This window comes from Candoia aspera, chromosome 1 (assembly GCF_035149785.1).
Source record: "Candoia aspera isolate rCanAsp1 chromosome 1, rCanAsp1.hap2, whole genome shotgun sequence".
NCBI classification, from domain to species: domain Eukaryota; kingdom Metazoa; phylum Chordata; class Lepidosauria; order Squamata; family Boidae; genus Candoia; species Candoia aspera.
In genome coordinates, this window is record NC_086153.1 from 11,791,110 (window position 1) to 11,803,656 (window position 12,547).

The window sequence follows — 12,547 nt, forward strand, 5'->3', positions numbered from 1 at the left end:
CAAAATGGGTTTTCCATGCCTGTCTATCATAGCCAACTAAGGACCATAGCACTGTTCCAGCTTCTCAAAGTTACTATAGCTTCATAACTGCCTTTCAGACAGGGATGTTCATCAGTGGTTTTATTTGGTCTATATTTCAAAGTGGGCTGATCTCACCTATACTTCCTGAGCTAATATGCAGCTTTGTTTGTTATTCTATTTCAATTTTTGCATTTTCCTGAATATTACAATGCACTTGTCCACTCAAAATACAATGGGCAGCAACTTCAAAAAGCACAGCAGGGTTGGATCTGGTTAATACTTGGATGGGAGACTACCAGAAAAGCCCAGGACTAGACAGACTCTATGCTAGACTGGAAATTTGGGGGATAGGGGGAATGTGGAAGAAGGCAGTGGTAAGCTATTTCTCTTCTGTTGCCAAGAAAACTTCACGGATGTATCCATACAGAGTCAAGCTTGGCTTATGGGAGACTTTATTTTCCACTCAAAGAAAACACCAAATGCACCTAAAAATTAATGCATCTAGACAAAATACATTTAGAAATACATATTTAGAGAGAAAATATATTTAGGATTCAAAGTTTTATGAGGCTTTAAAAAAATGAAATAGTGCAGAAATAGGACTGGGCATATTTATGAATGAATAAAATCAACATGGCTTGCAAACAGCTTGATTTGGCCTCCCTTATATTTCACTTTGCCTATGCTTGAAGGAGTGACATATGAACTCCCATCAGTTTAATGATAAAACAGGTTAAAGATAGCAAGTAACATTTGGGAGAGTCTTTTATGTTGGGTTTTTTCCCTCTTCCTTGTAAGTAAAACCATCCCTAACATTTGGAACATCTCAGAGACTGATGGAGGAGAACTGAAATTACTGCTATTCCGTAGCATGTCCTGCTTTGGAGAAGAGACCAAGTCAAGCTGAAAATTCTCCATCTTAAGATCTCTTTCTGTGGCTCCCTTGCATTGAAGCAATACCAGCATCTACCAAGCAGGTTGATTTGAGCTCTTAGTTTATCTTGGTAACATTGATTGCTCTTTATTTTTCATACAAGATGAAATTTACACATCATACTGAGTCATGGTTAGCTTAAACATGATTTGTTAAAAAAGCCTTGTCTTGGCTCACATCATATCCTAAGCTGTGTACTATGCTTTACAAACAAGAATGACCAAGTTCATAAAACACATTAAATCAAAATCAAAGGAAACCACAATTGCTGTGTGCCCATATCATACCAAAACCAACCAAAGCCTCATTATAGATTTGATGTGTGATGCTAGTTGTCCTTTCTTACAGACACCCTGCAGTGTTCCCTTCTCAAACATACCCAATTCCTTGACCTTTCTTCACAAAACTTCATCTCTGATCTTTTGATCATCCTCATTGTCCTTCTCTGAGCCCGTTCCAATTTGTCTAAATTATTCTCAAAGGAACTTGCTTGTGTAAGTCTGTTGATGTCAAATCTAGAAAACAAATGTTTCTTGGCTTGAGTCCTACCTATTTAGTTCTGATGAGTTTCTGCTCCCTTCTTTTCTGGATGCTCAGCTGATTAATATATTTCCTCTAATAGTCATTCACTCAAGGTTGTTTCATTGCATCGCCCAATGTTAGAAGCTGCATAAGTGTCACTTCACCATCACTATACTCTGAGTTGGATAGAAGGAGATTCAGCACTATCTATTTTAAGGACAGGTATACAAGGACCGAGGGACGCGGTGGCGCTGCGGGTTAAACCGCTGAGCTGTTGATCGGAAGGTCGGCGGTTCGAAACCGCGCGGCGGGGTGAGCTCCCGTTGCTCGTCCCAGCTCCTGCACACCAAGCAGTTCGAAAACATGCAAATGTGAGTAGATTAATTGGTACCGCTTCGGCGGGAAGGTAACGGCGTTCCGTGAGTCATGCTGGCCACATGACCCGGAAGTGTCTATGACAACGCCGGCTCCAAGGCTTTGAAACGGAGATGAGCACCGCCCCCTAGAGTCGGACACGACTGGACTTTACGTCAAGGGAAACCTTTACCTTTACCTTATACAAGGACCACCCAATTCATTTTATTAGAAAAAGGCAGAGCTCTACAAAAGGATTAATCTGCCCTGGATCCAGAGGTTAAAACTGGCCTTTTACCTTTCATTGATTAGCATGGGAAAACCAGAGACAGCTGTGACCCTTTTCTTTTTCAGCACAATGGGATGAAACTGGGAATAAGATATGGGTATGAGATGCATTTGTGGAGGGTGGGGGTTAAGAAGGGCAAGATTCCTCCCACAACTGCATGAGCTAAGCGCTGCCTCTTTTTTTGAAAATGTTTCACATACATGGCACATGTAAAAAAAGGTGTGGGGCTTCAGTTGCATGGTTGCAGCCACCATCTTCTTTTTGGCATGCACAAACACCTCCCTGCCAGGTGCTCCTGATAGAGATAAAGCATTCTCACATTCATTGAAATCAGTGCAAATATTTTCAAGCTGTGTCCCTTAAAATGGCTTTTTTTCAGTCAAAAGGGAGTTTGAATATCCCAGGATGGACAGAGTATGAGACTGTAATTAATGAAAAACTAGCAACAAATTAGAGTAGTTAAATTATGGGGAAATTGCAAGCCAAGGGGAAATTGTAGTTGATTGCTCAAATAAGCCACGGAGAATGGCTTGTGACAATTCCTGTCGTGAAGCCTTCATTGTTGTCAGATTGCTTCCTGATACCCTACTGTGATATCTGGACTACAGATTTTCTGTTGTGCTAGCTGTTCATCTCTAGCTGGAGTTGCAAATAGGGGCATCCATGGTGTGTGTGAGTGCGTGAACAAAGTCAACTGTTAAACACACAGTTAAAGTGCTACCCCATTTTTACATGTGTTGCAACTCATGTAAAAAAAGGGTGAGGCTTCAGTTGCACAGTTGTGGGCACAATTTTGGACTTTTTGACTACAGGTGGTCCTTGTTTAGCAACTGCTTCATTTAACAACCATTTGCAGTTACAACAGTGAAGAAGAAGTAACCTTGTGGCCAATCCTTGCATTTACGACCTTTGCAGGTCTGTAAAGCAAAGGAAAGCTGAAGTAAGATTATAAGCACAGCTGTGGTTTCTCTGAGTGACTGCTTCACTTAATGACCAAGTTGCAGGTCACAATTGTGGTTGCTAAACAAGGATTACCTGTATTCTCTCTTGCTGCCTGGCTCTGTTCATAGTTTGCTTGGTAAGAAAATCTAAATGTGTATGAACTTAAACTAGATTTATGACCCAGATTAGCTTGACATTTTAATTGCTGTTAAAGACAGATAACCACCATTGCTTGCAAGGCCTGAACTCATTTTCAGCCTGCTGCGTGGGAGTAAGTTTGAGAGCAGGGGCTGGGGTGGGAAGTAGGCTGCACTTATTTTGCTTATTTCAGGGGGGAAAAATCACTAAAACTCTTGCCACTGAAGATGGATGTTGCTGCATTGGCAGCCTGATTGGAAAGGTTTCTCTGGGTTGCAAATAGGGCATAATTGACCATGGATAGCCTTCAGGGCACTGATTGTAATAGTCTGATCTAATAATATCAAATTGTAGAGGTGGAGGGCACAGAAGGCTATAGCTGGCTGTCAAGAAAGTTGGTTCTATTATTGAATGGCCCTTACTATCAAGAACAGTCTCCTAATGATCAGTCAGAGCCAGCTATCTGGCACTGAAGCCCATTAGCTTCAAAATTGTGTCCTCTGTATCAAGAACTTTTTTTTTCATTCTTCTATGTGACAGTTGTTTCCTTAAATTGATGATTATAATGTGCTTCCTTAGTCTTCTCTTCATTGGGTCAAGCATTTTCTAAGTCTTGTTTCCCATTGTTCCAATTCAGGACAAAGTTGTACCTGATCAGTGGAGACAAGAAGGAACAAGGAAAAAGGCAGTTGGTCTGGCATGGCAAAAACTGGAGAGTTAGCAAAGAATTAACTATTTCATAGAATCCTAGAGTTGAAAAGAGCCATTGAGGCCATTAACTCCAATCCCCTCCTCAGTGTAAATATCCAAATTAAAACATCCCTGAGATATAATTGTCTAACACCTGCTTGAACTCAATCATTTGAGCTCATCATCTTGCTGGGTAATCAGTTTTGCTCTTGAGCTGTTCTACTGTTAGGAAGTTTTTCCTATAATTTAATCAACAATTGAGAGAATCATAGAGTCGGAAGGGCCTATCTCAGCCAACCGCCTGCTTATTTCAGGAATCCAGATGAAAGCATCCCTGGCATATGCCTAGCCTCTCCTTGAATCATATCATAATCTGCCTGCCTATAAATTAAATCCATTATTGCATGTCTTGTCCTCCAGGCCATGGAATTTCTCTTGTGTGACCCCTGACTAGTTTCATCACAGTGACTGGTTTCCTGAAACTGAAGACTTTGCTAGCTCAGTTCTTAGAGCCCTGCCCAAAACTCACAGGAAAGGGAAAGCTTGTAGAAATGTGCATGTTAGGCAAAACATTATCTTTTAAAAATGTGTAATATAAGAAATGTACATTAAATAGAGGGGTGTAAAATGTTGGAATGTTCCAATCTAATCTTGGAAGGGCTGCTTCAGTCTTCAGTGGGATTGTCCCAGTTGTGGAGTCCTTGGTGCTCTCTGCTTCCTCTGGAAGTCTGGCACTCAGACAAAGCAGCCATCAACAGGCACATGGAGGTAAACAACATTTACATACCATTCAAAAGAGACAATAGAAAAGCCAAAAGACCAGTACACTCCCTTGCCAGCAAGCAACACCCAGATATGCAAAAATCAACACTAGGATTAACATCAGATGAACCATCAAACAGCACAATACACCTAAATCAAGGAACTATTAACTCAGTCAATCAAGCAAGCAGCAAAACAGCCCAATCAAGGAACTTCCAAGGAGAGAACAACACCCCCACCAGCATAAGCAGGGCAAGCCACAGTACATAAACTGAGAGCAAGGCCCACTCTTTGCACTAAAGATGTTGCCGAGTCTGGCAATGAAATGTCTGCAAGAAAACAACAAGGCTCAGAGAGCACCAAGGACTCCACAGTTCAACCCTGAGCTACAAATATTCACTTTGATTGGTATTGTCCCAATTGTACTGGAAGTGGTCCTACCATGAAGACAGGCCAAAGCTGGAAAGGTTTACATTTTGTGCACTTCTAGCATCAAATTACATACAAATTTTCATGGAAGTTGAAATAATTTTCAAGCTGGTATGAAAATATTATATCTAGCCTTAGCTTAGAATGCCAAAGTGTGTTAGAGGAAACATGGCTTCTTGTCCCTAGTTATAAAATTCAAAGAGCCATCTTAAGCCAGCCCATATATCTCTCAGCCTCCCACCCCTCAAGTACATATGTAACATTGAAGGAACTGTCCGACTTTATTATTATTTATGACATTTATATACCATGTCCTAAAGGCAGTTAAATTAATGTAAGTAGTTAAATAAATAGCCTTCCCATTGTATGGCTATGTACCTCTCCCAGATGCTTGGAGGAAGAGTGCGTTAAAACATGGAAGAAGAATGAATAGGCAAATAAAGAAATGTAAGAGATTTAGGCTCCTTCCATTTATGCAGTAAGCACCTCCCACTGGAAACCTCAGCATTGATCCCATTGTCCCAACCCTTCCACAATCAAAAGAAAGCCAACATGCTCACTGAAATGTTTTCCATTACAGCACGTTGTGTGTGTGTGTGTGTGTGCGTGTGTGGAGAGAGAGAGAGAGAGAGAGAATGTCAGGATTCAGTTAGGCCCATTTCAGTACCACAGGCTTGCAGTGTGTCCTTTTCTGTTATACAGCAATGGCATTTATTTATTTATTTTATATGGCTGCCTATCTCCACCTAGGGACTCTGGCATTATGTCAATGGAAGTACCATATGTCAATCTACAGCAACAGATTGGACAGAAGAAAGAGGAAGGAACAAGAAGCAGTAAAAAAGTGAAAACCATGAAAGACAGATTGCACCAGGACATGGGCGATAATATTAACTTGGTTGTGTTCATAGAATACATTTAACCATCACGTGAAGATCTAGCAGATGCAATCAACTGACGGGCTAATCTTATACTGCTAACCTGAGTTAATTTGTTTATGGCTGAGCATGCAAAATGGGCTCATTTGTTTAATTTAGGGTTCAGAAACTTGTGCAAATCCTGACTATGCGTTAATTCTACGCACTGCTGAAATGGGTTGACTGCATACAGCCACAATAGATCTCTCCCCAACGAATAAGACCTTCACTGCTTGGATTTTATATTTATTTTATCTTTATTTATTGGTTTATTATATTGTAATTTATGTTTTAATTCTGATTTTATTGTAAACCTCCCAGAGTCCCCTTTGGGGGGAGATGGGCGGTGATAGAAATCTGAATGGATAAATAAATAAATAAACAAATAAATAAATATTGCAGTGTATTGCTATATGCCATCTACTGGTAGAGTATGTGGCAGGTGAAATAAAAATATTTTAAATGAAACAAAGTCGGGTTTCTAATCTACATATTTCTCTCACGGCGTGCAAAGGCTCCCACCAGTTGGTCATCAGTATGTGGGATGGACCGAATGCTGAACCGCTGAATGCCAAAAGAAATCTAATTGGGCTTTTCTGATTAGCAGCATGCTAATCAGATTCAGAGTGAAGAAAAGACAGTGAACGTTCATTCTCTTTTACTCCACTGGAGTGATAGCGAATGAAACCCTATGATGTGGAGAATGATATGGATTTGATCTCTGGCAGAGCTTGATACTAGCTAACATTTCTTTAGAGATGTTCACAGGGATTTCAATGATGTATATTTATGCAGGAACACCACCAAGTTCTTTAGAAGGTTTGGGACTGCAGCTTATGAGACCCTTAAGAAGTAATCTGGAAAAAAAAAACCCAATTTTAAATATAAAGTAAAGATTCAAAAGCCTGGAAGTAGGTGTCCTGGCTAAGTAAAGACCACACCGAGATGAGGAGAAAGACTCTAGTGTTTTATTTAACTGAAAATCCTACCAAACTGAAGAAGCGTGGGAAAACCCAGACAGATAAACCCCAAAACTCAAGGCGGGTCTGTTCTGGGTTTCTTTGAATGACAGCTCAATGTCTCTAAAACTACACATGCGTTTTGCCCCCCAGATAGGAGCCTCCTCCTGCTCACCATCTGTACTCATGACAGTAGGATTTAATAATATTTTTTTTAAGGAAATAAATCACTTATTTACAAAAAGGATGGTCCAGGAGGAAGAATCAGATTTCAAACTTGCTAGCTTTTAATATACTACATCAGGACGAAGAATCACTTCATTGTAACCATCTCACCAACCTTGATTCCAAGCTCTATGTTCTCTCCACCATAAACATCCATCCCTGGATCGAGAAGACCGATTTCCCCAAAGAACTTCCGGTTCACCACAAAAGAACATCCGATCATAGCTGGTGTCCTGAGGAACAAGTGGAAGAGAAGCAAGAAGTGCTTTATTATTTTGTTTTTACTATTTCACTCCCAAGAGCTAGAGATCTAGCTGTTCATGGAGAACATCTATTGTGATAGAAGTCTAAATCAGAAATAGACAATCTGATGGTTGTGAGCAGCAGACCCCTCTTTTGGTGCATAAGGAGCTCCCTGCTAACTTGTTACAGATTCTTCTACTTAAGATTCTTTTAATTAATCTAATTAGGTTCTTCTAATTAAAAAAAGGAATGGACAAAGTGCCAGCTTTTAACAGTATCTCTATCTGTGAGGATGCCTTTGGGGCTCATCAAGATGCCACAAGAATGCTCACAGGACTTCTCAGAAATGGCTGCAGCTCAGCGCTCTGTTTTGAAGGGTATTCAACCCAAGTATCCAGGAAAAGACAAAGTTAAGTCTGGAGGAGACAATTTATCCCTGAAGGCCTTGAGGGGATGATGAGAACAAGTTGACCAGACTGCCTTCGAATAAAAGTGTGCTTTGTAACTGGCAGGATCCATCAAAACAGCTATTTTGTGATTAGCTGGGCATGCCTACAAATTCCAAATTTACCCCCCCACACACATTCCACCCTCCTTTTAATCTGCTCTAAGTAATGGATTCTTTTGTTGTACTACTGTTGTCCTGAAGCTATTTCTTTTCATCCTCGGTGGAAATCAAGCTTCCTGAAACCTCACGCTCATGAGCCCTGATTTTGTCAACGGTGTCTTTTGTTGCGAAAGATTGTTTCAGACACAGGCATGCTAACAATTTACTAGGGCTGGGTGAAGCTCTGATTCGCTCGAGTCACCCTTTTGAACTGAATACCCCAGTTGATTTAATGCATTGAATGGAACCACGAACCTTCAGACTGATTTTGGTGAGCCAATAAACTCTTGTGCATGCACACAGGTGCTTCTTTTAATGGAATCAACAATAAGTTGACTTAAAATATTTATTTATTTGATTTCTACCCTGCCTTCCATTCAGCGCAGTGTATATACATTAGAACACCCTACTTGTATTTTCCATGACAACAATCCTGTGAGATAGATTGGGCTAATAAAAGCAGGATTAAAAAATCGAGAGAGAGAGAGAGAGAGAAAGCAACTGATCCAAGTCATTCAGTGAACCTTAGTTTACCCACTCCTAGTCCAACATCTTCACAACTGCACTACATGGGCTCTTGGGTTAAAAGAGAGGGATCTGCCCCAACTCACCAGTGAGTTTCTAAGGCTGAAGTTGGACTGGGAAAACAACTTTAGCACTGCCTGGGAATGGAAGAATAGGGTTTGCAACTGGCTATATGCTAAAGTCATGCACTGATGCATAGAACTGGAAAGCAATTCATAAAGATCAGATCAGACACAGATTGCAGGACTGCAACCAGTGATAAGAATGTTCACAGTCAACTGCCCTACAGCAAATCACACTGGTCCCAGCAATCTAATAGGTCAAAGAAAGTCTAAGGTGACAGAAAGGAATTTTTGATGGTCACTACTGGCAAAGGATAAAAGACTAAGCTTCACAGATCTTAGTTGGAAGACCTGTCATCCAGATTCTCCACTTGCTGCAATGTGTTTGCTTCTTCAGGTTGAATTCAGCCAACTGAACTGTGGGCAGGAGGGATGTCAGTTGGTACGATGTGGGCTTTTTTGTTTCCAGATTTTGAAATTAATATATTGTTGCTAAATCTCAGTGTCTTATGCTGCTCATTGCATAAGAATTGGCTATCTCTCCTGAGACTGGCAGTCACCTCTCTATATCAGCAAGAGCCCAACTGAATGAGAAAGCAAGACTTGCCTCCCTGGAGCTAAATTTCCATATAAGTGTCCACAGCACTTCCTTTCACTGAAGCACAAATTTCTGATAAACTAGTTAGGTACAATTACTGATTAATCTCTCTTTGTAAACCAGTAACTGTGTGTAATGGTATGTGGGAATGGCCTTGGGAGATGAGGGGAAGAGATGCTGCCTAGGGAATGATCAGATAAGAGGGAGGGGAGACTGCAGCTGCATAATGGGCTGAGAAAGAAACTCAGAAAGGACCCTCCCTAACTTATCAGACTTTAAAAAGAGATGGTGGGAGATTTGTACCGCCAGACTTGCAAGATTCCATTAATGTAGCCTTACAATAAAGTAGAATTAGCTCATCTGGTTGTGTTTCCTGCCTGGTCTATGTGGGAAGGCTGACACCATGTTACCTCAGCTGGGGTTCTTTATCATTTTCAGACTTTAAGGAAGAACCAGCTGACCAGGAAGTTATGCTGAACATGGTTACTTGGACTTCTGGAGCTTTGAGGTAGCATTTGCTTTTCTTCTTAGGCTGCACCTGAATTATATTACCTGTCTTTCTCTCCTTGCCTGCCTTTGCTTCCAGTTATAAAATCAGTTACTGTACTTGATTTTTAAAAGTAAACTAAGATGGATCAATAAGTTGCGATCTTGGTCACTGGAGAGGTTCCACAAATTTAGCGGTATGTTTAGCTGCATAAATGAGTATATAGCAAGGCCAGCAAAGTCCGTTCTGAAGGACATAGCTCCTTACTCTACACATTCTGGACTGAATTGAAGGATAGCGCCCTCTCTTCCACCACCCATACCACCATGTTTTTCTCTTCTTACTAATGCAACTTCTATCTCTTCCTCTTCCTGCCCCCCCCCCACCTCCTCTGGGCCACCCTGTTCATCTTTTCTTCTTCCAGCTGCTACATTACTATGTCTTCTTTTCCTTGGCTGCCCTGGAAATGCAAACCTTAGTAATAATGGATACCATTTGCTAAGATGGCCAACTTCACAGAATTACTAAGGACTTCTTTTTCCATACCCCCATCCATGTTTGCATCTGCTTTCCCCTTTGAGACCAGCAGATTTCATTTGGTGCTGCTAATGCATTTGATAAATACGTTTATGGATACAAATCTGGAGCTTAGCTTCACAAAGAAAGATGAAGTCCTTGACTCATTTCCCAAACTCTGCTGTGTGCTATTTAAGAATTCCATTTCACTGTTTATAAGTTGTAGCACACTAACAACCATTTAGCTGAAGCATTCATCTCAGGAAGATAATAATGTTGGAAATGCCTGGTTCCTGAACAGCTCCATTATTTGTGATTATGAGGAAAAAGGAAGATAAAAGGGGCAAGATGCCTGTTTTTTTTTTGTTTTTGTTTAATATAATTTTATTGAAAGTTGTAAACACAAGAATAAGACTAATAGAAACTAAAATGGAGTGAAAAAGGAAAGAGAAAAAAGGAAACATAACAAAAAAGTAGCAGAAAGATGCTTGTTTTTTGGAAGACAGGAAATTAACAGAGGTTCAGGAGGACAGGAAGCATGACTTCCTGCTTTGGAGAAAGGGTAAGATTAAAAATCATTCCAAGCCTGATGCTATTTATCCCGTGTAAGTCTCACTGGGAATCACAAATCAGTAATGATGGTTTGAGGTTCAGTTCTCTCATCCTTTCTGTTCTGGTCACAAGTCACTCAACATACTGCCTCATCTCCTCAATGAGATTACATGGGACAAGAAGCATTTTGGGCAAACAAATGATGGTGGACAGCTGGACTCCCACTCTTATCTCACACAGTATTTGGTAGCATGAATTAACACATTGCTTCCTTTCCAGTGGTGTCTGCAGAGCCACACAGCAATCACCTTCCACACTGCTATTCCCAAGTTCATACATAATAATACCATTGCAGCATTCTTGCTACACAGTTTTATCATTCTTGAATAGTCTCTCTGTCTCTTTCTCCTGTTTTCTATCTCTCTATCATCTATCTGATGAAGGAGACCACCTTGGCTCCTTACACTGAATGGAGAAAGATCAGCTACCAGAGTTGGTGTTCTCCTTACCAGGCTCAAAGCTCAGTTCTTGCTGGAAGATGACCAGGAGTAGATGCTTTGACCCTACCCATCAGCCTGAGAAGTAGGAGTTACCAATTGCTATTTAAGCAACAGAAAGGGTAGATCAGCCCAGCCTGAGTTACATAAAAATGCCAGCATAACCCATACCACTGTTTCTGGCCTGGAACAACCAATCCTTGGAAGGTAGACAGGCAACTTATCTCCTCCAAAAGTTTTAGATTTCAGCTCTCATAAATCCAAAGGAGCACAGTCAGTAATAAGGGACTGTAACTTTTGAGTCCTTGTCCTTTTAGATGGTGAGCCTGAAGGCAGGGCTTGTATCTCTTTTTTAAAATTATCTGTTTGGGAGACAATAATTAGGAAACACTGGCATAAGAACTCTGTTACTGGAGGGTATAAAAGTACAACCAGTGAAAATAATTGTTTAAAAATGGGATAAATGCAAAATAGAGAGGAAAGAACCAGAATAAAGCACCAGCTGAATCTGAATATGGATCATCTTACGAAGAAGATACAGAAGTCTATTATTATTATTATTATTATTATTATTATTATTATTATTATTATTATTATTATTATTTTATATCCTCACTTCACTTAGGACTTAAGAAGAGGCCAGTTGTCATGTTCATTGTTCCAATGGTTTGCATACATCGTAACGTTTCGCATGTCATGTTTCTGATCCGTGTCTATCATCCGCGGGGTGGGGAATTTCAGCCCTGCCAGGCTGTTATCTCTGTGCTGCTCTGAAGGAATGTGTGTTTGGGTTATGACATGTATTCAAGGTTGCTTTCCCAGGCCGATGTATGACGTTTGCCAACACTTGGGAGAGGGTGGTTGCAATGCTGGGGTAAGGGGCGGGATCGGGTTAGAGGCGAGGGTTTTTAGTTTGTATTTGGCGCGCTTTTGCCTATTTTCAGCTTTCTTTGTATATGCATACTATTCTTTCAATAAATCAGTTTTATTCAGAACCCGCTGGTGAGACTGAGTCTGTTGGGATAGGCAATCATTACATAAAGCTGAGAATAGGCAAAAACTTAACCCGCTAGCCCCTAACCAGGTTACCTGTGACAGGGAGCGCTAGCAATGTCTTTACTACGAGAAGCCAAGTGGATTGAAGAGGAGCCGGACACCATGGCAGCGAAGGTGGCCCAGAGCTCCCGCGCAGAGAGGGCGGCGCGCCGAGAACAGCTGGGTCTACAAACTGGCAAGCAGCTGGTAACGTCGGAAACGACGGGCACTTCAGGGGCCGAC

General features: G+C 41.0%; 1 protein-coding gene across 1 annotated transcript in view; it reads right to left on the reverse strand.

The window, feature by feature from the left end:
• Window positions 1-12,547, reverse strand: part of GALNT17 (polypeptide N-acetylgalactosaminyltransferase 17) — a 260,211-nt gene that overhangs the window by 56,213 nt on the left and 191,451 nt on the right. Inside the window, exon 6 of the mRNA XM_063297376.1 lies at window positions 7,298-7,415. Coding sequence (XP_063153446.1) covers window positions 7,298-7,415 — 118 coding nt within the window. The remainder of the gene's footprint in view (window positions 1-7,297; window positions 7,416-12,547) is intronic.